This window comes from Lupinus angustifolius, chromosome LG04 (assembly GCF_001865875.1).
Source record: "Lupinus angustifolius cultivar Tanjil chromosome LG04, LupAngTanjil_v1.0, whole genome shotgun sequence".
In the NCBI taxonomy this organism is placed as follows: Eukaryota; Viridiplantae; Streptophyta; class Magnoliopsida; order Fabales; family Fabaceae; genus Lupinus; species Lupinus angustifolius.
In genome coordinates, this window is record NC_032012.1 from 22,193,449 (window position 1) to 22,217,663 (window position 24,215).

The 24,215-nt window shown below is 34.1% G+C and overlaps 2 protein-coding genes across 5 annotated transcripts; one reads left to right on the top strand and one right to left on the bottom strand.

Moving 5' to 3' along the window:
• On the top strand, positions 8,707 to 14,841 carry LOC109346245 (flap endonuclease 1). 3 transcript variants are annotated; one of them, XM_019585698.1, is made up of 18 exons: positions 8,707 to 8,818; positions 8,913 to 9,029; positions 9,124 to 9,182; positions 9,343 to 9,402; positions 9,515 to 9,568; positions 9,698 to 9,746; positions 9,849 to 9,896; positions 9,989 to 10,054; positions 10,126 to 10,176; positions 10,467 to 10,586; positions 10,659 to 10,743; positions 10,841 to 10,922; positions 11,363 to 11,477; positions 11,615 to 11,671; positions 11,777 to 11,823; positions 11,921 to 11,975; positions 12,967 to 13,155; positions 14,378 to 14,491. In XM_019585698.1, exons 1-17 carry the CDS (start codon positions 8,807 to 8,809, stop codon positions 13,138 to 13,140), a joined length of 1,251 nt encoding a protein of 416 aa, XP_019441243.1. In that variant the 5' UTR covers positions 8,707 to 8,806; the 3' UTR covers positions 13,141 to 13,155; positions 14,378 to 14,491. The 3 variants fall into 3 exon arrangements, with proteins under 3 accessions (XP_019441243.1, XP_019441244.1, XP_019441245.1); XM_019585699.1 differs by having other exon boundaries at positions 12,967 to 13,191; positions 14,378 to 14,487; XM_019585700.1 differs by lacking the exon at positions 12,967 to 13,155 and adding an exon at positions 14,624 to 14,841 and having other exon boundaries at positions 8,708 to 8,818; positions 14,378 to 14,508.
• Positions 16,036 to 22,479, bottom strand: LOC109346246 (phytochrome A). Of its 2 annotated transcripts, XM_019585703.1 has the most exons (5): positions 22,266 to 22,479; positions 19,307 to 21,373; positions 18,108 to 18,924; positions 17,040 to 17,330; positions 16,036 to 16,577 (listed from the first exon to the last, which is right to left on the bottom strand). In XM_019585703.1, exons 2-5 carry the CDS (start codon positions 21,360 to 21,362, stop codon positions 16,367 to 16,369), a joined length of 3,375 nt encoding a protein of 1,124 aa, XP_019441248.1. In that variant the 5' UTR covers positions 21,363 to 21,373; positions 22,266 to 22,479; the 3' UTR covers positions 16,036 to 16,366. The 2 variants fall into 2 exon arrangements, with proteins under 2 accessions (XP_019441248.1, XP_019441247.1); XM_019585702.1 differs by lacking the exon at positions 22,266 to 22,479 and having other exon boundaries at positions 19,307 to 21,660.

A 24,215-nucleotide genomic window follows, 5' to 3' on the forward strand; every position in this document is an offset into this window, starting at 1 on the left:
GAGGTGCCCAGATTGCTTCTCTCTCCAATAGAGAAACCCAAATATTCTAGGGATTACAAGTGGGACGGACCACACCGATAAGGCCCATTATATTTGGTGACAATCTGAGTGGTTCATCGTGCCAATACAAGTGGGACCCAGAGTCCACACCGGCAGGGCAGATGTTCCTTTTTAATCTAATGCTCGGGCATAGAGCACATACTTAAGTACTAGTATGATGTTGCATCACATAAAAAATAATAATAACAACAACAACAACAACAACAAAATATACACAAGCAAAATATAATACTACAACCATGCATTTAATATTTAAGGGCCGAACTTTCTCAAAAAAGTCCCCAGCAGAGTTGCCAGCTGTCGCGCCCCGATTTTCGGCTACGCGACCACTCGTGTCGCCACTACATTTTTTACTGTCAAAAATGTAGAAAAATCTTTTTTAACCCAATTACCTTGGGCTTTTTTTTAGATTTTTGATATCCGGGTTCGGAAATCGGTTACGGGGTGGGGAAGGTATTAGCATCTCACCCGCCCGCCTTAGGCGGTACCCTATACTAAACTACACGGGTTACTATATTTTTTATTTGTTGTTATTACTATTAAATAAAGGAACACCTCTTTTTTAATTAAATTAATTAATTACTTAAATGAAAAAAATTATTTTTTTAGTTGTGTTTGACAAGATTGACTTTGGTCCTACGTATCCCTATTAAGGGAATCAAGGCTTACGTAGTTCTTTAAGTAGAAAAAGGTTTGTTCGTTGGATTAATTTTAATAAAAATATAAGTTAAATCTCAACTAACGATCCTATAATACAAGTGAAGTACAGCTCATACGTCCGATACCACCGCACTTTGTACTAAGGGTTAGTTAAGATCTTAACATGTTTATCAAAAAAAGATTTTTGATTCGTTGGTGAATTAGTCATGATGATCATTAAGCTGATGAAGTGCAACCCATATGTCCGACACCGCATCACACCTTAAAAATTGGAGTGATTGTCGTTTTAGAATTTATAATGGCTTTATCATAAAAAAAATGTGGTAGTTATTTTAGGAACATTGATTAAAATTCAAAAGGTATAAAACACTAACAAAAATGTGATTTATTCCAAACTTTTAAAAACTTAAGCATCGTGTTTTGTGTTTAGCTTCACATATGTGGCATATATTAAATTTTGGGTATTCCTTAACATGAATAGAATAAAGAATAAATATTAAGTGACATGACATCAAAATAACATGTTCTATTATTAATACGCACACTATAAATGTCATAATGAAATTAATTAAATGGTACACACAGGAATACAATTTTTACCATGTAATAGGATTTAGTGACTCTATTATATATTTAATTATTATTCTTAGCGTTTGAATAGCGAAATTAAAGGTTCATTGTTAAGTGGTGAAAGAAAAGAACAAATAGTGAAATTTCATCATATTGATAGGTCCAATCCATTTTTTATATTCACACATTACGTTTTAATTGCCTACATATAATTAATATTTTTTATTATTATGATAATTACAATTTTTCATGATACAATAATTTATCATATATTATATAATATGATGATATTAATGCAAATAATGAACAGTTAGAGTGCAAACCTGATAAGCAGTGAATATAATACCCAGCAAAAAAGAAACACGCATGACAGGAAGAGATTGGAGGGATTTTTTAAAATTCTCAGCGCCTGGACACGTGTCAGCGCCTGGTTGGTGAAAACAGAAGGTGCACCGGTTGCACCGTGCGCCTACCCGTGCTGGATCCAGACGTCTAGATACGTCCAGACACGTGGCACTTGGAGGTTGGACGGAAGGATGGGCTCACGGTTTGAGCAGTGAGCATGGGTGCAGGGGAACCCGTGTTCTCCTGGAACAGGACAGGGATCTAGTGTGGCACTGTGCAGTGAAAGCTGGACCCGTTTCGTCCTGCGATTGGCTGCCTTTTGAGGTCAACCCGTGGATAGAGGATGTAAACGAATCTGATGGTTGTGGATCGCGGTTGCACGGGTAGATGATGAGCCTACCCACACAGGATCAATTCCCACGGCAAAAAAATTTCTTTTTTTTCTTTCTTCGCTGGACGTGTTTGGGCAGGGATTTGGGGAACCTTTTTGGGTGTTTTTGGCAGTGTTTCAACAAAAACTCCAATGTCCTCTTCTCCTCTTTCTAACCCACTATTTATAGAAAAAAATACTACACTAAAATCATAAAATTTTGCCAACCCTATTTAATTTTTAATAAATCAAATATTTCATTTTTTTAAAATCCAATCAAATTGATTTGATTTCCATTAACCATGAGAGTTGAAGAATTGATTTCAAATCTGGAATTTGAATTTCAAATCTGAAATTTGAGTCTCAAATATGAAATTAAAATCTTTTGAAAATCCATTTTTATTCTTTTTATTTTTTTATTTTTTTGTTTATCCGAAAAATCAATAAATATTTAAGAGAAAATAATCCTTTTTTTATTTTTATTATTATTTTTTTGAAATTTGAAAATTAAAATTTTTATTATTATTAGTTATTTTGGCATCTAATTGTGCTTTTAAGCATGATATTTTATTTAAATGCTAAAAAAAATTCCGAAAATTATTTTTAAAATATCTTTCACCATCTTCTACTTATGGAAAGCTATAAAAGAAGAAAAACATTTTTTCTACTTTTTTTTATTCTTTTTGTTTTGGAAGATGACATGTGGGCCTATTGTGGCCCAAACAACATTTTTTTTAAATTGTTTTTTAGGGCTTAGACCTTATGGAAAACTTATTATTTTTGAAATGAACTAGGCTTTTTCTTGGGCCGGACAAAAAATGGGTGTTCACAGAGTGTAGTGTCGACCTTTCCTTTGTTAAAACCTTTTTCAAGTAGAAATTTAGTTAGACGATCATACTATGCACGAGAAGCTTGATTTAAGCCATAAAGAGCTTTCTTTAATTTGTACACATAAGAAAGATGTTTGTAATCTTCAAAACCAGGAGGTTGTTCAATAAACACTTCTTTTTGAATGTAGCCGTTGAGGAAAGCACTCTTTACGTCCATTTGATATAATTGAAAATTCAAAGAGCAAGCATATGCAAGTAATAGCCTAATATCTTCAAGTCTAGCAACCGGGGCAAAGGTTTCATTAAAGTCTATACCTTCTTCCTGATTGTATCATTGGGCTACTAGTCTAGCTTTATTTCTAACAATAATACCATTTTCATCAGATTTATTACCAAATACCCACTGAGTTCCAATAACATGCCTGTTTTTCAGTCTAGGAACAACTTCTCAAACTTCATTTCTCTCAAACTGGTTTAATTCTTCTTGCATAGCAAGAATCCAATGTTCATCCTCGATTGCTTCGTCAATCTTGGAAGGCTCTATTTGAGAGACAAAGGCCATGTTTAGACATGTTTTATCAAGCATTCGTTCGATAGTGAAACCCGTATTTAATTCAGTAATAATTTTGTCAATAGGATGATCTCGATGAGTTCTCCATTCTTTTGATAAATCTGTATGAATATGCTCCTCTTGAGATGGTAGGTTATCATTCATTTTCAAATGCTCAGTATTAGTTGTAAATAGAAATTTCATTTGAGGATGAACTTGGCAATTCCTCCTCATCAGGAGTTAACCCATCCTTTATCTCAGGATTGGTTTCATCAAAGATACATGAATGAATTCTTCCATGGCTAGAGTTCTTTTATTAAAAACTCTATAAGCTTTACTCGTAAGAGAGTAGCCTAAATATGCCTTCATCAGCTTTTGCATCAAATTTGCCTAAGTTATCCTTACCATTATTCAAAACAAAGCATTTACAACCAAATACATGCAAATGAGAAATGTTTGGTTTTCTACCTTTGAAGAGTTCATAAGGAGTTTTCTTAAGAATTAGTCTTATAAGAACTCGATTTGAAACATAACATGCAGTACTTACTGCATCAACCCAAAAATATTTTGGAAGGTTAGTTTCATTCAACATTGTATGAGTCAGTTCTTCTAAGGATCGATTCTTTCTTTCTACAACATCATTTTGTTGTGGTGTTCTATGAGCAGAAAAATTGTGACTGATGCCAAGATCATCACAGAATTCTTCAAAAGAAGAGTTTTGAAATTCTCCCCCATGATCACTTCTTATAGCAACGATTTTTAGTGATTTTCCATTTTGGACTCTTTTAGCATAAACGCTAAAGGCTTTGAATGCCTCATTCCTATGAACTAAGAGAGTGTCCAAGTGTATCTCGAAAAATAATCTACTATAATAAGAGCATAGTAGTTACCACCATAACTTTTTGTCCTTGAGGGACCAAACAACTCCATATGTAGTAACTGCAATGATCTATCGGAAGAAACCATATGCTTAGGTTTCAAAGAAGTTTTTGTTTGTTTACCCATTTGACAAACACTACATAGTTTGTCTTTAACAAATTTCATTTTAGGTCAACCAACAACTAAGTCTTTTTTAATAAGTTTATTCAAATGGTCTATATGTATATGAGCAATTCTCATATGCCACAACCATGCATCATGATTATCATTTGCAACTAAACATGTTATTGGTAAAGATGAATCTATGTCAATCATATATATATATTGTTTATCATTTTACCAACAAGTTTAGAGTTTTGAGAGTTCTTACTTTCATTGATGTGCTTATCTAGGTAGAATGCCACATGGAAGCCTTTGTCACATAATTGACTTATGCTCAGAAGGTTGTGCTTAAGTCCTTCTACATATAGTACACCTTCTATAGTTGTTGAGGGTGGCTTGCCGATTCTACCAACTCGAAGAATTTTTCCATTGTTGTTATCACCATAAGTGACATATCCTTTGTCCCTTTGAGTGAAGACAGAGAACTTTTTTCTATCCTCTGTCAGAATTTTTCCATTGTAGGCGACTCTTAAATTTTCCTACAAAACAATTTAAGTTTTATTAGGTACTCAATATTTTTTGGGTCCTACATAGTTAGTACCTTTCTCAACCCATTTAAAATGACCTAGGGGTACACTATATTTTCTAATTTTACACGTATTTGGTGTGTGTCCAAGGTTCTTGCAAAATGTACATGTGGGTTGATGATCATGTATCCTAGATTTTTTTTTACTATTTTTAAAAACATAGATATTTTGTTTTTCAAAGTTTATCTTAGTTGGGACATTTTGTTTCTTAGAAACATGGCTTTTTGAATAGCCAAGACCTCTTTGGTCTGTCGAGTGTCTTTGATCACTTATGATCTTTTCCAAATTTTTACTACTCTTGTTTATTTTATTAAGTTCAAGACTCAAAGTTGAAACTTTATTTTCAAGAGTAATACAATTTTGACATGAAGATGATGATGGTTTTTTTTTCTAAATGCATCTAACTCAGATTTTTGTTTTAGAAACATTTTAGTAAGTTTGACATATTCATCATGCAAGTCATTGAAAACAATTTGTAATTCAGAAGAATATAGTTAAGTGTCATTTACCTCTTCATCATCAAAATGATGAGATACCATTAAAGATAGATGTGTTTGTTCCTCATTTTCAGGTTCTGAGGTGGATCTGATATCGTTGTCTTTCCAAGCAATGTAGGCTCTTTGTTTCATTCTTCCATTTGAAAGAATTTTTCTTTAGATTATGATAATCTTCATGTGACCAGCTTTGCCACATTCAAAGCATGTGAAATTTTGGTTGGAAGTTGAGGCGTTATTATTCTTGGTGAATTTCCTTGTTTGTCCAGTTCTAGCACCTTTGTTCCTCTTGAGGAACTTGCTGAATTTCTTCACAAAAAGACTTACGTCTTCCATCTCTTCCTTATCAGATTCATCTTCTGATGATTCGAATTTGTCCACTCTAGCTTTGACAGAGATATTCTTCTTTTTCTTCTCCCGCTCTTCATGTTGGTCAAGTTGATTGAGTTCTAGTTGGTGTTCCTGCAATTTTCTAAATAACACAGCCAAAGACATTTTTGATAAACTTTTCTTTTCAGAAATGGCCGTTACCTTGAGTTGCCATGTTCTGGTGAGTGATGTCAGAACTTTTAAGTTCAAGTCACTATTTGATAGGACCTTACCAAGAGCAAGAAGGTGATTTGTGAGATGAGTAAATCTCTTTTGAAGATCCAAAATCTTCTCTCCTGTTTCATATGAAACATTTCGTATTCTTGAGAAAAAGTGTTGAGTCTAGATCTTTTTACCTCATCTGTTCCTTCATGTGTAGTCTTTAGAGTATCCTACATTTCTTTCGCACATTTGTAGTTTGATACTCTAAAGAACTCATCAATGTCAAGTGCTGAAGTGAGGATGTTCTTTTCCTTGAGATCATACTGCACCTTCTTCTTATCTTCATCATTCCATGAAGATTTGGGCTTTACTTCCCTTACACTGTTCACAACGGTGAAGGGTTCATATGATCCTTCTTCAATTGCGTTCCATATATCCAAGTCTTGAGATTCTATGAAGATTCTCATTCTGATTTTCTATAAATCATAGCACTCTCCAACAAAGCTTGGATGGCGGTTGATGTTAGAACCTTCTCCTATGAATGATCTTAAGGTCATCTTTGATATAAGATCAAATTTGAGAATATCTTACTCAAAAATAGCTCTGTTGCTAATTGTAAGACTGAGATTGCAACTAAGAGGATGGGGAAGTGAATTAGTTAACTTAAAATAATGGCCACTTTTTCTGCAAAATCGAGAGTTAAAGTGCAACTGAAAATATATGTAGAAAATTAATAAGTAAAATCAAAGAGATAAGGGAGAAGAAAACACACAAGGATTTTTATACTGGTTCACCTTCTTGTCCACCAAAGGCTATGTCTAGTACTCTTGCAGCACAAGAGATTTTTCCACTAAAGATTATGAGTTGTAATTACAATACCTCACCTCGAGATCTCTATGTACCTTACACACTCCTTAATCCTTATTTACCTTTGGAAAACACATTTCCAAGTGATTCTAATCCCCTTTCTTATTACACTCCGTGAAAGAAAGTATTCTGCAATAATAATAAAGAATGTACAATAATGTCGGAATTGCCTTTACAAGTATGAAAGTGATGTAACTTGCAATCCAATCGACTCTTTGTATACTTAGTAATAATGCTCTTTATAAGTTTGTAAACTTGAAACACTTTCACTTTAAGCAACTTCAGAAAAATCAACTTTGAAAGTTTAAGAACCTGTTGCAAAAAATGCAGAAAGTAATTTTTGAATATGTGTAAGAGCTTTTGAAATTTGTATAAAAGTTGTGTATATGTTGTGTGTTGTGATTTTGAGTTTCCATGCCTTTATATAGGCTTTCCAATCAACCAAAATGTCTCTTTGAAAGGGTAGGAATTAAGTGGAATGAAAACATGTCTTTTGGGTTGAAACTCATTAATTTTGAATTTGAAAATTTGATGCAATAGCTCTCAATAATCGATTACAATATTGAGTAATCAATTACTCAAATGTTCTGTCCACTGATCATTTATTTTCAAATTAGAGTAATCGATTACAACAAGTTGAGTAATCGATTACTCAACTTTAATAACATTGGTAATTTGTTACTCAAAGACAATAATGAATTACTTTGATAAGTTTTAAGTTGGATAACACTTTTCTCACACACGTAACCTATTACTTAGATGAAGTAACTCGTTACACATTATTTTTGAAAATTGTTTTAAGTATTTTGAAGTGTTTCAATTTTCTTTTAAAAATAGTTTGAGCATTACTACTATTGTATAATCAATAGCATAGGATAGAAGTACCTATTTAGACTTAGACTAAAAGTCTTGAATATCTTGAAGCTTGAATCTTCATTGTCTTCATAAGTATTCTTCCTTCTTTTTTTTGGTGATGTTGGTGTCTTCATCAAAACTGTGCCAAGATTATGAGCAAAGATCTTCTTCACAATTGGTGCGTTTCATTACGAGCTCAAGATAGAATGAAGGCAACAAATTAGTGATATTCATATTTTGGATGTTCTTAAACTTAAGATAATGTTAGATGGGAAGAGGAAACTTATGATAATGTTAGATTCTTTTATTTATTTTTCCTTTAAAATATAATGAACAAAAGAAATGAACAATAATATATAATTATATAATTTTACTAAAAATATTTTGGTTTTTTTACATTTTGTCTCTAAAAATTTCAAATTGGGGACTTAAAAAATACACATATAGAGGGTTTTAGAAGGTTCAAAAAATCCTCCAACACTTTCTCTCTCCTTCATCTAACTCTTAAACAAGGAGATACTTTCTAAAGTCATATCTTTCATTTCATTCTCCTCCAAAATCAAACTCTCTAACAAAACCTTAAGGATTAAAGAAGTTTTAATATTATTTTCTTAACCATTTGAACAAGATTAAGTAATGAGGCAACAAAACTATATAAATACGTCCATAAGGACCTAATCTTATTGTTTTATAAAAAGAGTTTAATATGTATATATTGTGTAATGATTTATACATAATCAATATTTTATTTACCATTTATTTAGATTATTTTTTTAAAAGATAATGATGATTGAAAATGAATGGTGAATGATGAATAATAATATATAAAACTCTCACATAATATACACATTTTTTCTCTTTCAAAAATTGATAGATCACCCCTATTAATAATCTAAAAAAAATTGCAACAGAAAACCTTCCCCCGAAATAAAATAACAAATTATAGAATTAATTCAACGAGACTTGGGCTAACCATTTTTTATGGGCCGTTTGGGCTGTATAATGGTGTGAATAGAACTGCGCGGGAAGCAGTTCCACTCTTCTTCCTACTTCTGCTGCTACAACTCATCATTTTCATTTTCTCCGACTTCTTTTGCTTTAACCAAATGGGTATTAAGGTCTTCAATTTTTCATCACTCTTTTTTAATTTCAATTTCATTTTTTAATTTATTTTTAAGTTTCAATTTTGCTGATACCGATTTTATAATTTAGGGTTTAACGAAGCTTTTGGCTGACAATGCCCCAAAATCAATGAAGGAGAACAAATTTGAGAGCTATTTTGGCCGAAAGATCGCCATTGACGCTAGCATGAGCATTTATCAGTTTCTTGTGCGTACTTTCTTAACTCAAACAACCACATTAACATAAAATAAATAAATAAAAAGTTACCTTAACATAAAATGTGTCTTTGTTTTTTGTGCAGATTGTAGTGGGAAGAATTGGAACTGAGACTCTCACTAATGAAGCTGGTGAAGTTACTAGGCATGTAGTAATAATAATCATTTGTTACTACTTTAAGTTTAGCTAATTTTTCACTTTTTATTGTTTTGTCTTGTAAATTGTGATTCATTGTTTTGTTTCAGCTTTTTCTTTTGATAATATGTTATATTGTTTGTGATAAATTTGATTTTTTGTCTTATAGTCATTTGCAAGGGATGTTTTCACGCACAATCAGACTTCTAGAAGCTGGGATCAAGCCAGTGTAATTACTTATTTTATATCCTTATATCATTGGAACCCTCTAAAAATAACTTTTTTTATGTGAATCTGTGAACTATGTGCCTTTACTGATTTTTTGGAATTTTCATGTCTAGATATGTTTTTGATGGTAAGCCACCCGATTTGAAGAAGCAAGAGTTGGCAAAACGGTACTTTATGTTGATGTTCTTTTATTTCCAGGGACTTACTTTTTTTGGGGTTGGAAGGTGCTATAGTAGAGTTGTTACATATTAGAAGTTACTTAATAGTATGCTTTTCATACTGAAAATTTGTTGTAGTTACTCAAAGAGGGCTGAGGCTACTGAGGGTTTGACAGAAGCCATAGAGGTATATGCATAGTTTGTTTTTGACGTTACTCTATGGTATCTTTTGTGTGTTTTCTTGTATCATTGAAAATATCCACCGGTTGTTTTCTTCTTGTCATTTTAGGCTGACAATAAGGAAGACATTGAGAAATTCAGTAAACGGACAGTGAAGGTAGGCACACTTATTCGAGAAGTTTTGCACATTATGAATAACCATGATTTCTGGTGCATTCTGTTGAGACCAATTTTCAATAACACTTGCAGGTTACAAAACAGCATAATGATGACTGCAAAAGACTTCTAAGACTCATGGGAGTGCCTGTTGTTGAGGTGACATTGCTCAACTAAAGTGTTTATTGTACTACGTCTTTACTATCTTGCTAAGGCTTTGGCTTCCATAGGCACCCTCAGAAGCAGAGGCACAGTGCGCTGCACTCTGCAAAGCTGGAAAGGCAAGTTTATACCTGCTCTTGTGTTTGTGAGAAGGCTTCATAAAAACTAAAGTGAATAGTTTTTTTACTAATCATTTATTAACAGAGTTCATGGAAACAAAAAGAAAACTAAATATTTCTTTAATATTTATAATCCTTAAATCCATTTAAATTTAAGATGTCTTCTTACATTTATATATATATATATATATTTCATTTTATACTCCCAGTTTTGCCTTGATATCAACTTTTCAACTCATTCTTTCAGATCAGTTAGTGATATATTTCTTCAAACATTTTACAAATTGTAGGTTTATGCTGTGGCTTCTGAAGACATGGATTCCTTAACATTTGGAGCTAAAAAATTTCTTCGCCACTTAATGGATCCTAGCTCGAAAAAAGTTCCAGTGATGGAATTTGAAATTGAAAAGGTCCTTATAGTTTTCAAAATGTATGCCTTTTAACTGTTTGATATGCTTATTTTGATATTTATGTTATTTCAGATTTTGGAGGGGCTAAATATGACCATGGACCAATTTATCGACTTGTGCATTCTTTCTGGATGTGACTATTGTGAAAGCATTCGAGGTATTTTTATTCCTACGATGCTAGGTCCAAATTTAGTTTTATGATTACTATACAAGTTGAACATGCATGCTTATATAACATAAATTGTATGCTACAGGGATTGGAGGAATTTCGGCCTTGAAGCTCATACGTCAGCATGGCTCTATCGAGAATATACTGGAGAACATAAATAAAGAGAGGTTTTTCTTAATTTTCCCATTTTGAAGATACCATTCCCTGTGTATGCCAATTGTTATTTATTAGTCACTTGATGAGACATTTGTAAAATAAGGGTTACTTGTATCTGTTATATTTGCATATTTGAGCTGCATTACCCATCAGACATCTGCCTGAGATATTTGTGTCATCTAAATTTATTGATTATGACTTCATGCACTACATCTAAGATTGTTAATTTGTTATATTTAGATTTTATTGTTATATAAATCATGTTAATGGATCCTTTTAGGCATATAGCGGTTAATGCTAGATCCTATCTATTGTTACTAAAGGAGTTTAGTGCTGCACACAATCTCAATTATGTCTAAATGCTTTTTCCTTTGAGTGGAAGGTAAATGATTTTACTTATGATATTCATCTTTCACCTTTGGTAATACATTCAGTTAATGCACTGGTTTAGGTACCAGATACCAGATGATTGGCCATATCAAGAGGCTCGGCGCCTTTTTAAAGAACCAACAGTCTTGATTGAAGAAGAGGAACTTAATCTTAAGTGGTCTGCTCCAGATGAAGAAGTAACATCTTTTCCGTTATTGATTATCCTTTCTAAAACACATGAATTCATTTACTGGGCCACAATTTTTTGTTCTATCTATATATGTTGAGTTCTTTGGCAAGATAACTATGATGTATTATCTTGCCTTTCTTGCAGGGGTTAATATCATTTCTGGTAAATGAGAATGGATTCAACAATGACAGGGTGACAAAGGTTTGTGGCTTTAATACTATTATTATGGATTATTCGAGTAGGGTTTCACTGAGCTATCATACTTCTCCAATAAACAATTTTGTTATGATTCTATATCATTGTCAGGCAATAGAAAAAATTAAAGCAGCAAAGAACAAGTCATCACAGGGCCGGTAAGTGATTCTTAATTCATTGAACATGAGTGTTAAACTTTTTCTCTGTTATTTTCCTAACTAGCTCCTTCTCATTCCCTCTTTTTGTAAATAACAGATTGGAATCATTTTTTAAGCCGACTGCAAATCCATCTGTACCTATCAAACGGAAGGTATGTATTCATTTACTCCATCTCCACCATTTGTCAGGTTTGTTTGAAGGAAGCCTGGCATATGTTTCACTAGAATATTATGGTCAGACTTTGGGCCGGCTGTGATTCAGTTATTTCAGTTGTTTGCCTAACTTTCTGCCTTAAACTAAATCATGAATTATTGTTTCCTTGCTTTACTTTCATCCTGTTATGATGCCATATGGATGGTGAAAAAAATACTCGTGCTTCATGACAAATTTAATCAACTTAAATTATTTAAAAAATATCCATCAACAATCAAGCCTTAGTCCTGCTAGGTGGAGTCAATCAAATGGATCGAATGTCGTCATAATGGTTTATCATAAACCATGTTCATTGATAAAACATCGATATGTAAATCTTCCCTAATCGTTTTGCTTTTCTTAGCATCTCTTTGTCTCTAGAAATTGGACTAACCTCCATTTAAACTGCTCTCTTTATTTCTAATGATCTCTTCCACACATGCTCAAACCATCTAAGGATGAATTCAACTATCTTTTCTACAATAGAAGCTACCCCACATGCCCTATCTTGTCTAGTGTGACCACTCATCCAATGCAATATTCTCATTTCTACTGCATCGAGTTTATTCTAATGTTGACATTTTACTATCCAACATTCAGTCCATATAAGATTTAAAAAATATGCTACATTCAAGTATCTAATATGGGAGGTTTTATTCTTTTAGATTAGGTTTCTTCTCAATATGTGCTCAGCAAAAGCACTATTACACCCTGGCTTGTGTGGCAACCAATCTGTGTCCTGTCATCCCCTTCACTAACTGTATATTTGCATTCTCTCCAGTCCCCCCTTTTGTTCTTTTTTGTTTTTGTTTTTTTTTAGTAATATTGGGATGCCTTCCCTTCCACACCTGAAACAATTTTAAGTACCTGAAACTGGAATATTTTCCTCATATTTGCAAAAAATCTCGAAACTGAGTTGCTAGCATAATTTTGGCTACACTTAATGACAGGAAAGCAAATGCATGCTTAGATCTTTCAAACCGGCAACTGAGCATAAGATTTTATCTCTGCAACTTTCTAACTGGTCAAGGCCCATGGTCTTAGGCAAGTTGAGCTTGCCAATATATAATCTGGGTTCCAACCTCTCTGTGCCATTGTCTAAAGGTGTCTGCTTTGGTTTCTGAAGCGGAATAGCCCTGGTGAACCTTCGAAGTCAATCTTGCTTATGTATATAATTTATTATCCCACATATAAGTTTTAACATGATCACAATAACTTTGTGGAAAGATAAATTATAGCTTATTGTGCCATTTATTCTTGCATTATAATAATTCTCTTGCTAAGTTTGTATGAGAAATTAAAAAAAAATCATCTCAAGCCTTCTTACATTACTTGAACCATGGTTTATTCCCAAAGCCTTCCTACATCACTCGAACCATGTTTATTCCCGAAGCTACGTGCATCACTCAAACCATGTTTATTCCCGAAGCCTACGTGCATCACTCGAACCATGCTTTATTACCAGTAGTGTATATCTCTTAGCTTCAGATTTAGTTCCTTTAGCATACAAGCTTGTGGATCCTGTTGGTTACTATTTTAAACTTGTACAAACCTCATGTTTTTCCCAATACGAAGTCCTATTGATTAGGGTGAGATGGAAATGGACTGGAGAGCTTTATTGTGTTATCTTCATTGTCTGTCTTTTCTTCTGACTTTGTTAAGGAGATATCTTATGCTCCTTTTCTTTTGTTCATTATTTTCCCTCTAATGATAATTCATTTTATCCAAAGTAATATTGATTATAACTATCACTCTGTTTTTATATACTAGTGGCTGTCCCAATGTCGCTATTGCCTATTGATGTCCCAAGCCCTGCTTCCATATGGTGGTGGGGGTGAGGGGTTAAGATTTTTAGCCTGAGCAGAATGGTGCTCTATTTGGGCTCATAGGTTCTGGTTTGGCTTTTCTCCTTGATACTTCAAGAATTTCACTTTGATGATTTTTTTCAAAGTGTAACTTCATTGCTATAATAATTCATTGTGAGGTTCTTTAATGATGAATTGATGATAAAGCCAAATATTGACATTAAAGTTGAAATGACATATTCACTATGTGGTAACAATCATTGACCTCAATTGTTATGATTGTATGATTTTCTTGGGTTAATTACATTCTTTAAAGAAACTGTCCTTGATCCACTTTCGTAGCACCCTGTTGAAGTACCATCTGTTTCAAAATATTAGTGACGTTTGACTAAATGTCTAAACAAATAAAATACTGTTGTTTTTATTGAGATTTAGGTAAAGCACCCCATAATATATGTAATGCCAATAACTGAAAACAGTAAAACACCCCAGAACAAGTTACTATTCTGGTTTGCAATGTCGATAAACTTAACGAGCTCTTGTTTGTTTTTGACAGGAAACACCAGAGAATAATGCTAAAGAGACTAACAAAAACAAAAAGACCAAGGGCAGTGGTGGTAGGAAGAAGAAATAGTTGGCTTTCTATCTTAAAAATAATATTGGTAGAGCCATTTGCATGTTCATCAGGTTAGAGTGGCTTCTGGATATCTTGTGTTCTTCCATCACCTACTACTTGCGATTGTGATTACCTTTTGCATGCATTCACATCTATCACTGTACACCTCTCTGTAATTTCTTGCAGGTAGCACAAAGGAGCATTGATTCACAGTACCAGTGTGCAGTCCACCAAATTGTAAAATGTTTCCGTGATTGTGAAGACAATTTGTGGAATTTGACTAATTTAAGCTAGGTAGTTATGCTTACATACAATGACAACTTGAGATGTGGTACTTACTTTGGTTGTGATACTCTAATTTATCCAGTTTGGGTTAATTTGATTTTATGATTTCCTTTCCTGCTGCTCAGCTTGACTATTTCACTTCTGTTGCAATAGTCAATGGAAATTGAAGTTTTGCAATGTGACCATTACTCTTTTTGACCTCTTATACTAAACTAGTATCTAATTTTTAAGACGGACCTTTGCCCTTTGATAAAATGTAACAAAAAGGCGACGTAGGCAAAAAATTTCTTCAAATACTTCCAAGTATGGTTGGAAATTGAACTACCTTATCTTTTAGGGTTGGGGTATTTAAAGGAAGAAAGTAGGAAAAATACAACACATAATTGATGAAGTCGCTATACAGTAGAATAATGGAGGCATATACACTTACCTCAATGCTAATACAAGTTGAGGCTATACTTGATGATATTTGATTAAAAGTAATTAGGGTCAATTCACGCCAACCAACTTCTAGAAGATCATGTCAACTAAGTTCCTTTAGGATTTGTTTGGGAGTTATGAGGGAAATGGAATGAGAGGGATAAAGGGTTAGGAGGGGGGAAGAGAAGGGAGAAGGAAAGAAATCTTCTCCTTTGTTTGGGAGTATGATTAGATGAGGGAGGTAAACTAATGATAATGTTAGAATATTTTTTATTTTACCTTTAAAAATATGATTAACAATGAGAAATGGACAATAATGTATAATTTATAATATTACTAAAAATATTTAGCTATTTTGACATTTTATCTCCAAAAAAACATCAAATTGAGGGATTTTAAAAATAGACACATGGAGGGCCTTCAAAACCTTCCCCCGTTCATCCAACTCCCAAACATCAGGAAATCTTTCCAAAGTCATTCCATCCCTTACCTTCCTCTCCAAAACCCCACTCCCAAACAAAGTCTTTATCATGTTTTTCAGTTCACTAATAGTCCCCCTGATATGAGCGTTATGATGTTGGGGCAGTAGTGGCAAAACTAGTTTTTAAACATGCACTAGTTGATTATTTTGCACCTTATGCCAACCAAGGTGATTACACAAATGCAACACATCTGATATTGCTGTTCTAGAGACGCCTGCAGATAATTATGAATTAATATGATCAAGAAACTTTTGTGCAGATCTTATTGCATATCTTCATTATCTTGATTAGTCTCTATAACAATTATACGTTTGTCATATATATCATCTAAAACTCTCTTTAATTTGGAAAGGGTTATTCCAGAATTTTGGTGGTGCCTGCAAGCAGAAACTTCACAAAATCATTCAATCTACCAGGTCCCAGTGTAGATCTCATTTCTTGTTTGAGGTCTGCAACTATAGTATTTTGTCAATGTCAGGGAAAAATAAAAACCTACAAGTAATTAACTAGATTGGCACCGATTGAGTATGCCATTGTTTCATTTTACAACAAATGATCCACAATTTCCGGAAGAACAACAAAATAGTCCGACAGAGAACAGGTCAAGGATGGATTCAATTACAGAAACATGGAACAAATTAGAGTTACATTGGACAAAGATGGATTCAATTAGCTTCTCTCTATTTTATTTTTGATGAACAAAACATTTTGTATTGTATCATCTTTTTCTTATTCAGAAATTTTAAGCTTTCAACTTATGAGCTGCAGCGAGTTCAACGGATAGGATTAAAGATGATTTGCCTGCTTCCCGTAGATAACGCACATCTCCATTCATGAGCTTTAGTAGCTTTCTGCTGATGAACAAGCTAATACCCTCCTCTGATTCTTGCCCATCATTTCCAAACATTTGGTTCAGCAATGCTTCTGGCACCCCATTGCCAGTATGTGTTATGCTGCATAAATAGCAACCATAAACAGTTATTGCCTTGAGTTAAATCTAGCTGTTAATTATGATGCAAGTTTCAATATTTTTTGGATAAACATGATTTAATTGGTATGCACTGATTGTGTAAATGTTTTTTTGCATTATCAACCTATCTTAGATTAGTATATAGTTAAAAAAAAGATTGACTTTTGTAGTAACTATCTTAGTCATACATGGGGAATCTTTAGATTAGTGTATGTGATGACATTGTAGAAATCTTTAGACTGAGAGCATACTAAAACTAAATTCTAAATAAAAACTGCACTAATCATCTTCTAGCTAGCACAACATAAAAATGTGTTAATTTGAATCATGCATCAGTTCATATCATGTTTATTCTCTCTGCATTTTAATAAAAAATAAATGCAGAATACAGACAGCAAATCCAGATAAGTAGAGAGTTTCGAGTGCTTTAGTGTGGAATAGTTACCTTAGCTCCAAATTAACAAGGTGGACAGATTTCCCTAACTGTTCTTTGGTTAGAGAGGCTGCGACAACAACTTGACCCCCGTTTGGTGTAAAATTGATGGAGATCAGTAAAAAGTCAGCGAAGACCTGTTGAAGCCGAAGACAATCGCCATATAAGGTTTCCGTCTTGATCTGTTGTGCAACATCATTGATTATTTGGATGCCCTTTGCATTACATTTTAGCATGACTTGACTAAGGGACGCAGCCAATACATCAAGCAAAGTGAATTCAGCCATCTCAAGATCCAAATAGCTGTTGAGCATACAAGAAAGAAGGGAATGTGTAATTGTTACAAAAGGCACCAAGGCAATTCAAATGCAGCAATTGTTTATAACTGTATTTTTAATCTTCATAATTTCACACACAAACTAAGCTTGCACTAGATATTGGCTTTAAAAGCAGTGAATAAAAAGAAGGCATCCACATTGTAAACCTTGTTTGAAAGATTTTAATTATCCAACAGACTGTACAGGAAAACACTACGAAAAATATAAATCTTTAAGCACATCAAATTGGTCAACTGCAACTAACAAACATCTCGGCTTCAGCGTAAAAATAAGATAAAGAAGAAAAAAAGATTCCAACTGAGAGAATACATGCTTCGGATGCAACCTAATCTTCAGATTCAGGTTGTTCTTGAAAAAAAATGTTTTTGCTAGATAAACTATTACTTTCAAAAATCAGAATCTCAAATTCAGGAGATTCTCAGCAAAGTATTCACTCAACAAAATAAGACAGCCAAATTCCTAACCCCTTTGGTGTGGTAAGAGTGTGCATACAAAAAACAAATTATAATTGCTAAAGCACACTCAAACTTCTTCCAAATGAGAAATTATTTTCATCTAAAACTTTTGACTAAAACTTCTAAAGGACACTCAATATTAGACTTTTTCTTTGGGTTTAAACTTCTAGTCTTCAACTTTACTGATGGTTGAAATATGTACTTCATGTTTTCGTGGAAACATAAATGATAAAAGTTTAACACCACATGAAATGCATGGAAAAAAACAACATTAACAAATATCATACCCATCAATGATGCTGTCAAGATCCGAGTCCTCAAGAATTTTGCTAAGCTGACGCTGGCACTGAGCGCTAGTGTGCAGAAGTCGTATTTGTTCTGTTCCCAAGTCAGTACCCTCCAACAGTTTCCTGGAAAACATAATCCCGTTTAAAGGGTTGCTGATCTGCCTTTTAATATAACTCAAGGATTTCAGTCTCTTCAAGGCAGTTTGCTCGGATAGCCTCTGAATATGTAATGCTCGTTGCAGCTCTGGGCTGGCTAGCTGCAGGAAGCAGAATATCCCAATAACTGCACCGTCTGTGTCCAGTTTCTTACTCACAGAAAGAAGGCAATCAACATGCTTCCCATTCCGAGCAATGAAACCAAAAGCAACCTTTGCTGTTTCTGAACCAGTCATGGCTTTATTGAGGACAATGCCAAAATTAACAAAAGTTTCTTGATTCTTAAGACGACAACAAGCCGTCTGAGTCCCAAAAACCTCTCCTAAAAGCATTTTATTCATGACCTCATCTCTCTTCCACCCAGTTAACTTTGTCATAGCTTGATTCCACTCACAACACCAGCCAAATTCATCTGTGCCAAATATTGGGGGGATTAACGGGTTGGGATTCTGCACAATTGCCTTGTAGTCGCCTTCAATTTTAGTGAATTTGTCCATGACAGTCTTTTGAGCAGTTATATCATGGGCTACAAAACAAACCCCCACGACATTATCTCGAAGATCCCTACTTGCACAAGCATTTACTACCAAGCTAACGGGACCATTATCCATATAAGACCCATGTGTTTTGATCTCGAATTGGACATTCTTCTCTTCTTCGCCTAATATCATTGTAATAGAACAAATCAACAATTGAGAAATGTAAAAAGCAAGTTAGAAGAATATAACCCAGTTATATTAAAAATTCAGCAACTCCTCTCACCAAGCCCCCAAAATGAAATTTACCACAACTATGGTGTTCTATTCCTTTCCAAGCATTGATAGGGCAGAAAATTAAATGAAATTCCCAACAAGATACACTATCCTACTCACAATTCTTCATCAGTGGTATGGATTGCTTTAGGGAAGGAAAAATGCTCACAGCTAAGTAGTCATAGACACACTCACTTGTTTTTTAAGTTTTCATTCATGACTCAAGTCTTAAAAGGAAAACAACAAGAGCTTATGTAAGGATAAGATGGAGGAGGAAGAAGAAAGACATACCCTGCAGTGCCATGTCAAGCATCTTCTTGACCCTATCAAATGAAGAATCCTCAACAAGTGTGAGTAAATGCTTTCCAATAGCTTCAATGACCGGAAGACCTGTTAGCTCAGCAATTTTTATATTCCATCCATTGATCAGCCCATTAACATCAACTGCCAAAATAGGCACTGTAGCTGTTTCAATTAATCTAACCATTTCACTTGTCACTGCTTCCAGTTCCTGCATCCCTTCAATCTTCAAATCACTTAGTCTTGTATCAATTGCACTTGTGTTTATATGCGTAGTCACTGTATCTCTGAATGCGTTTCTCAGTATTAGCTGCAATGAATGAATAGCATCCATTTCATAGTCCTTCCATGGTAAGCTCCTTGTCTTCACAACTTCAAGGAAAGCCTTGAATGATGATCTTGGATGCATCTTCCTTCCATTATCCATTTCACCAGGTTCATGCTTTGCACCACCCCAACGGATTTCTGCAGCAGTGTGTGATCGGAACCAGAAAACTGTGTCTTTTGAAGCTATTCTAACAGCTGCCATTCCACATACAATATCACCAAGAGAAAGAGCCCCCGGGAATCCCGCATCTAACAAGCTATCTGTACTCAAACCTGTGGAATCCGTGTGGTGCTCAGATAGCCATAAAGCTATCTCTCTTATCTGCGATTCACTTGGTGTTGCTCCTAATTTCCATACCTTGTTTTTATAAAAGAGTGCAGCCCCATCACATTTTACTAGATCCATTATATTGGGGCTCTGTGATACAATACCCAAGGGTGCATCACGCATCAGCATATCGCACAAGAGTGTCTGGGTGCGCAAGATATTCTTCTCAGTAATCTGAAGTTCTAACGCTATTTCTTTGTTTACATGGATGGCAAATACTTGAGCCAGAAACTCACAAGCATACCTTAGAGGAAATGGAACAAACCTGGGAGTAGTGTTATGGCAAACTACCAAACCCCAGAGTCTCTTTCTCTTCTGAGGCTGAACAGCATCAGAGGTATCCCCATCTTCGTCGTTGTCATTGACTATTACTGCCATAACAAGGGAAGCAATTGAATCCATGTTGGCCATGTATTGCAAATGGCAACTATGAGGAGCCCTTAAGGTTGAACCACACAAAGTCAAATCAATAGGGAGCTTCTCATCTTGAAGAACCTTCACTTGTCTTGCATGACAATCTACTATCATGCGGACCTTGTTCTTCATGAACAAAAAGCGTGAAGCCTGGGGAATATCGGTGGCTGGATAGTGTAACCCTAGATATGACTCTAGGCCTGGCTTTGCTATCTCAGCAATCACCTCACCATGATCATCCTCATGAAATTTATAAGCCATGACCCTGTCGTAACCCGTGAGTTCAGAAACTTCTTGAACCATTGTATCACAAAGCCTTTCCATGCTCCCACTAGGCAAAGATTGCAGACGGGAAATTGCTTTGGCAGCCAGCTTGTAAGATTGCAAGGCACCTGCTGCAGTCATGGGAACTTCATAAGGCTTGACCGGCTCGAAGTCGATGATCAAACTACTGGTAACACGATGGATAATTGCGTAAAAGGGCTTCCCAGAAGTCTTGCAATGAACTAGGATGGGGTTAAGAAGTGAGACCTCCCCAAATCCCAGTGCCTTATGCAATGCAGAAGCACTTGGTGCAGTGAAAATAGTTCTTATGTCAGTTCCAATTCCAAGAGCAGGGTGGTCACCAACACTGGGGACCGCATGACTCGTCATGGTCAGCATTTCAGGTGCATTCTCACTGTAAGCAATGACCTTGCATGTTTTCTCGTCAAGAGCTATCAAGCACCCAAAAGGCTGGATCAGCTTGCCTTTCTGAATATGATGGAGGTAAGTTGTGGTTACTTTGTCAGACCTTGGTGGATGGTCTCCATCAACTGTACTGGAGACACGCACTGAACTGGAGTAGTCAAAGGAACTACCTGAATCCTCAAAATTTGCATGGAGTTTTGCATCTACTGTGGTCTGAGCAATGATCCTAGCACTATTTCTTGATCTCCCTGAATTGGTAGACGATTGGCTAGGCCTTGAAGAAGACATTTTCACCTGAACTGCACTTGGAATGCTAAAATAAAATGACAAAGTTAATCAGAATCATTATACGAGCCTCCAATAATATGCTTTTCAACTGCAGAATAGAACTATGAAGTCTATTGTTAATTTGTTTGAATGCCAATCTATACACTCCTGTTCCTTGTAACTATTTAAGATGAGAGAAAGTAATTTCCAAAACTTATCGACATGACACAATTATTGAAAGACTTTTAGTAAGTAGTGAGAATTTATGAGCCACTCATAAACAACAATCTTGACATCTCCAGTGAATAAATACAAGCTCATTTCTCCTGGCAGACTAGAACACAAACTCCATTAATTATCCAAATCATTGGTGTTCTCCTATGCACATTTAAAGCAGGCTGTAAATTCTCATGACGACTTTCATTCTATCGACATTGACCCGATGGTAGCCTATAGGTAGTTCTTTCCATGACACAACTCTCAATGGGAAGAGATCGATTGTCAGGACTTAAACATATGATGAGAGTCCAACCCAAAAAACTAGTATATTAGGTAGGAGAACCTAATGGCTTTAAGTACTACATTGAGTTTGTCATTTTACTCAATGTGGTACTCCTAACACATTTATATATGAAAAAGTTCACTTCCAAAAAAGTAATAATTTTCAAGAGAAGTATTTGGTACTGTATATTACTAAAATGAACATTGTTGGGCTAAGATAGGACATAAATAATTCAGTAGAACTACCAAAACATAGGAACATAAAAGCAGCAAATTGCAATAGGACAACATAGTGAAGCAAAAAAGAAAGGACAACAAACACATAACTAACCTTAGTAACTAACTAACTAACTCATACATGCTAAGAAGAAAATATGAGCAGAATTGAGAGAGTGAGTGAATTAACAAAAAGAGGTAACTAACCTTGCAAGTAGTAAGCTAACTTAGATTGGTATCAGAGCTAAAAAAATGAAGAGTGCAAGTTGAAGGAAAGGGTAGGTACGAAGGAAGGGGTTAAAATAAAAAGGTATGGGTACCATACGCAGTTGCAGGTAAACCCATGTTTTAAAGAAAGGGAAAAAAACAAGAATCAACGTCCCTTTATCTCCCCTTGAAACCTCAAAATGAAGATTCCATTTATATATGCAATCACTATAAGCACTATATAGGATGACTATTTAATTATATAAGGAACAACGACATCGTAATCAATCACTGAACACACTACTCAACCTCTTTCTGCATCTATTTAATTCTTTATTTAATCAAAGAGAACACTAAATTGGGCAAGTGGGTTTGTCTTGGTTTCCTAAGAATGTAATCAGGACAATTTATGATCTTACTTATTACATGTTACAGGTACATGATATATAGGATAAGATAAAATGGAAAAATAATGTAAATGTAAAGCAATAATAATATCTATACTTCTATATTATATATAAAGGCAAAACATGGCGTAACTATGATGTAATTTTTACTTTTTATTTTGTCCTTCACATTATTTAATTTTTACAAAAAACCCATATAATTCTAATTAATCATCACTAACATATTAATTAACCACATCTCTCACCTTAAACGATAGGTTATCATAAATACACAAAAATTATAATATAAAGTACATTGAACAAATATATTCTAATTATAAAAAATGAAATATATAATATCATGCAATATTGTTCGGCAGACACGAAATGTCTATACACACTAGTTTTTATAGTGTATAAGTTTTATACACTATTATTTTATTATTTACTATTTATAATTACTTATTATTGATTCTTCAGTTAATCCAAATAAATAATAAATAATATAATATTATGTATGAATCTTTATGGTAAGAGCACATAAATATTAAACTCATGAACAATTTATGAAATAAGTAATGATTCAGTCAGTACCTTTCTCACATTTTCATTAAAATAAGTAATGATTCAATTCATGTTGTGTACGGATAAAACTTTATTCAAATATTTAAAATATATATTAGCGATATGAGAAATTAATCTCAAACTATTCATTATTCTTTAACTTTGGTCTAAAAAGGCTAGTGGATGTAGTGACAAAAATGATATAAGCTAAATAGTATCATATGCTGAAACCGTAGATATCACATTAGCAAAATATTCCAATAAAGCAGTTTTTTATAATAAACAAGTAAAGTTGTGTTTTGTATAATAATCTATACTTACTAATATATAAAGTTTGATTACTTTATTGGTGTTCATTTTTTTTCTTTTCCTAAATTGTCATTAGTTATATATCGGTATAGTTGATCTTCATAAAAAATAAAATCTATTGACCAAATCTTATATGACATCGAAATTAATATAACATGTGGAACTTGGTTTTTTGGAAACTATTAGTGAAAACTTTTGGGTGTAAAATCTAAAAAACTCTCAAGTCTCATAGAAAAGTTTTGAAATAAACAACTCTCAAGTCCCACATTAGAGAGATGAGAAATATGAAAAAATCTCATGTTATAAATAAAGACATTCTCCATTCGTTATAACTTGCCAAGTTTAATACATTTTTATTCAACTTTTTATTTTTCTTTCATATTTTCCGCCGATGCATTTCCGGCAAACTTATCCTCATTTCTTTCCGTGGTACTAAGAATTGGCACAAGAAGCCAAATTATGAGAATTTCTAGAACTGACACTGATAGTCAGTATTGAGGGAAAATAATTGGCACGGATAGCCATATTGTGGGCATATCGAAATCGGTTCTTACAGTGTAGTAAGAATTCGATAACAGAGATCTGGACTATTTTAGCTTGGGATGGTGTTGATAGTCTGCTTGCACATTTTGGGCAGTGTCACGAAAAGTCTTAAAGAGAGCGACCTGGTCGTGACTCAGTCAATAAGTAT

Bases quoted from the DNA above. Each gene is read 5' to 3' on its own strand.
- LOC109346246 (XM_019585703.1), bottom strand. From the start codon at position 21,362: ATGTCTTCTTCAAGGCCTAGCCAATCGTCTACCAATTCAGGGAGATCA. The intron at 18,925-19,306 runs GTATGTCTTTCT...CAATGATATTAG, and splicing joins GCTTGACATGGCACTGCAGG to GCGAAGAAGAGAAGAATGTC. The intron at 17,331-18,107 runs GTATGATATTTG...TATGCTCAACAG, and splicing joins CTTGACAGCATCATTGATGG to CTATTTGGATCTTGAGATGG.
- LOC109346245 (XM_019585698.1), top strand. The intron at 10,055-10,125 runs GTGACATTGCTC...TGGCTTCCATAG, and splicing joins TGGGAGTGCCTGTTGTTGAG to GCACCCTCAGAAGCAGAGGC. The intron at 11,672-11,776 runs GTTTGTGGCTTT...TATCATTGTCAG, and splicing joins ACAATGACAGGGTGACAAAG to GCAATAGAAAAAATTAAAGC.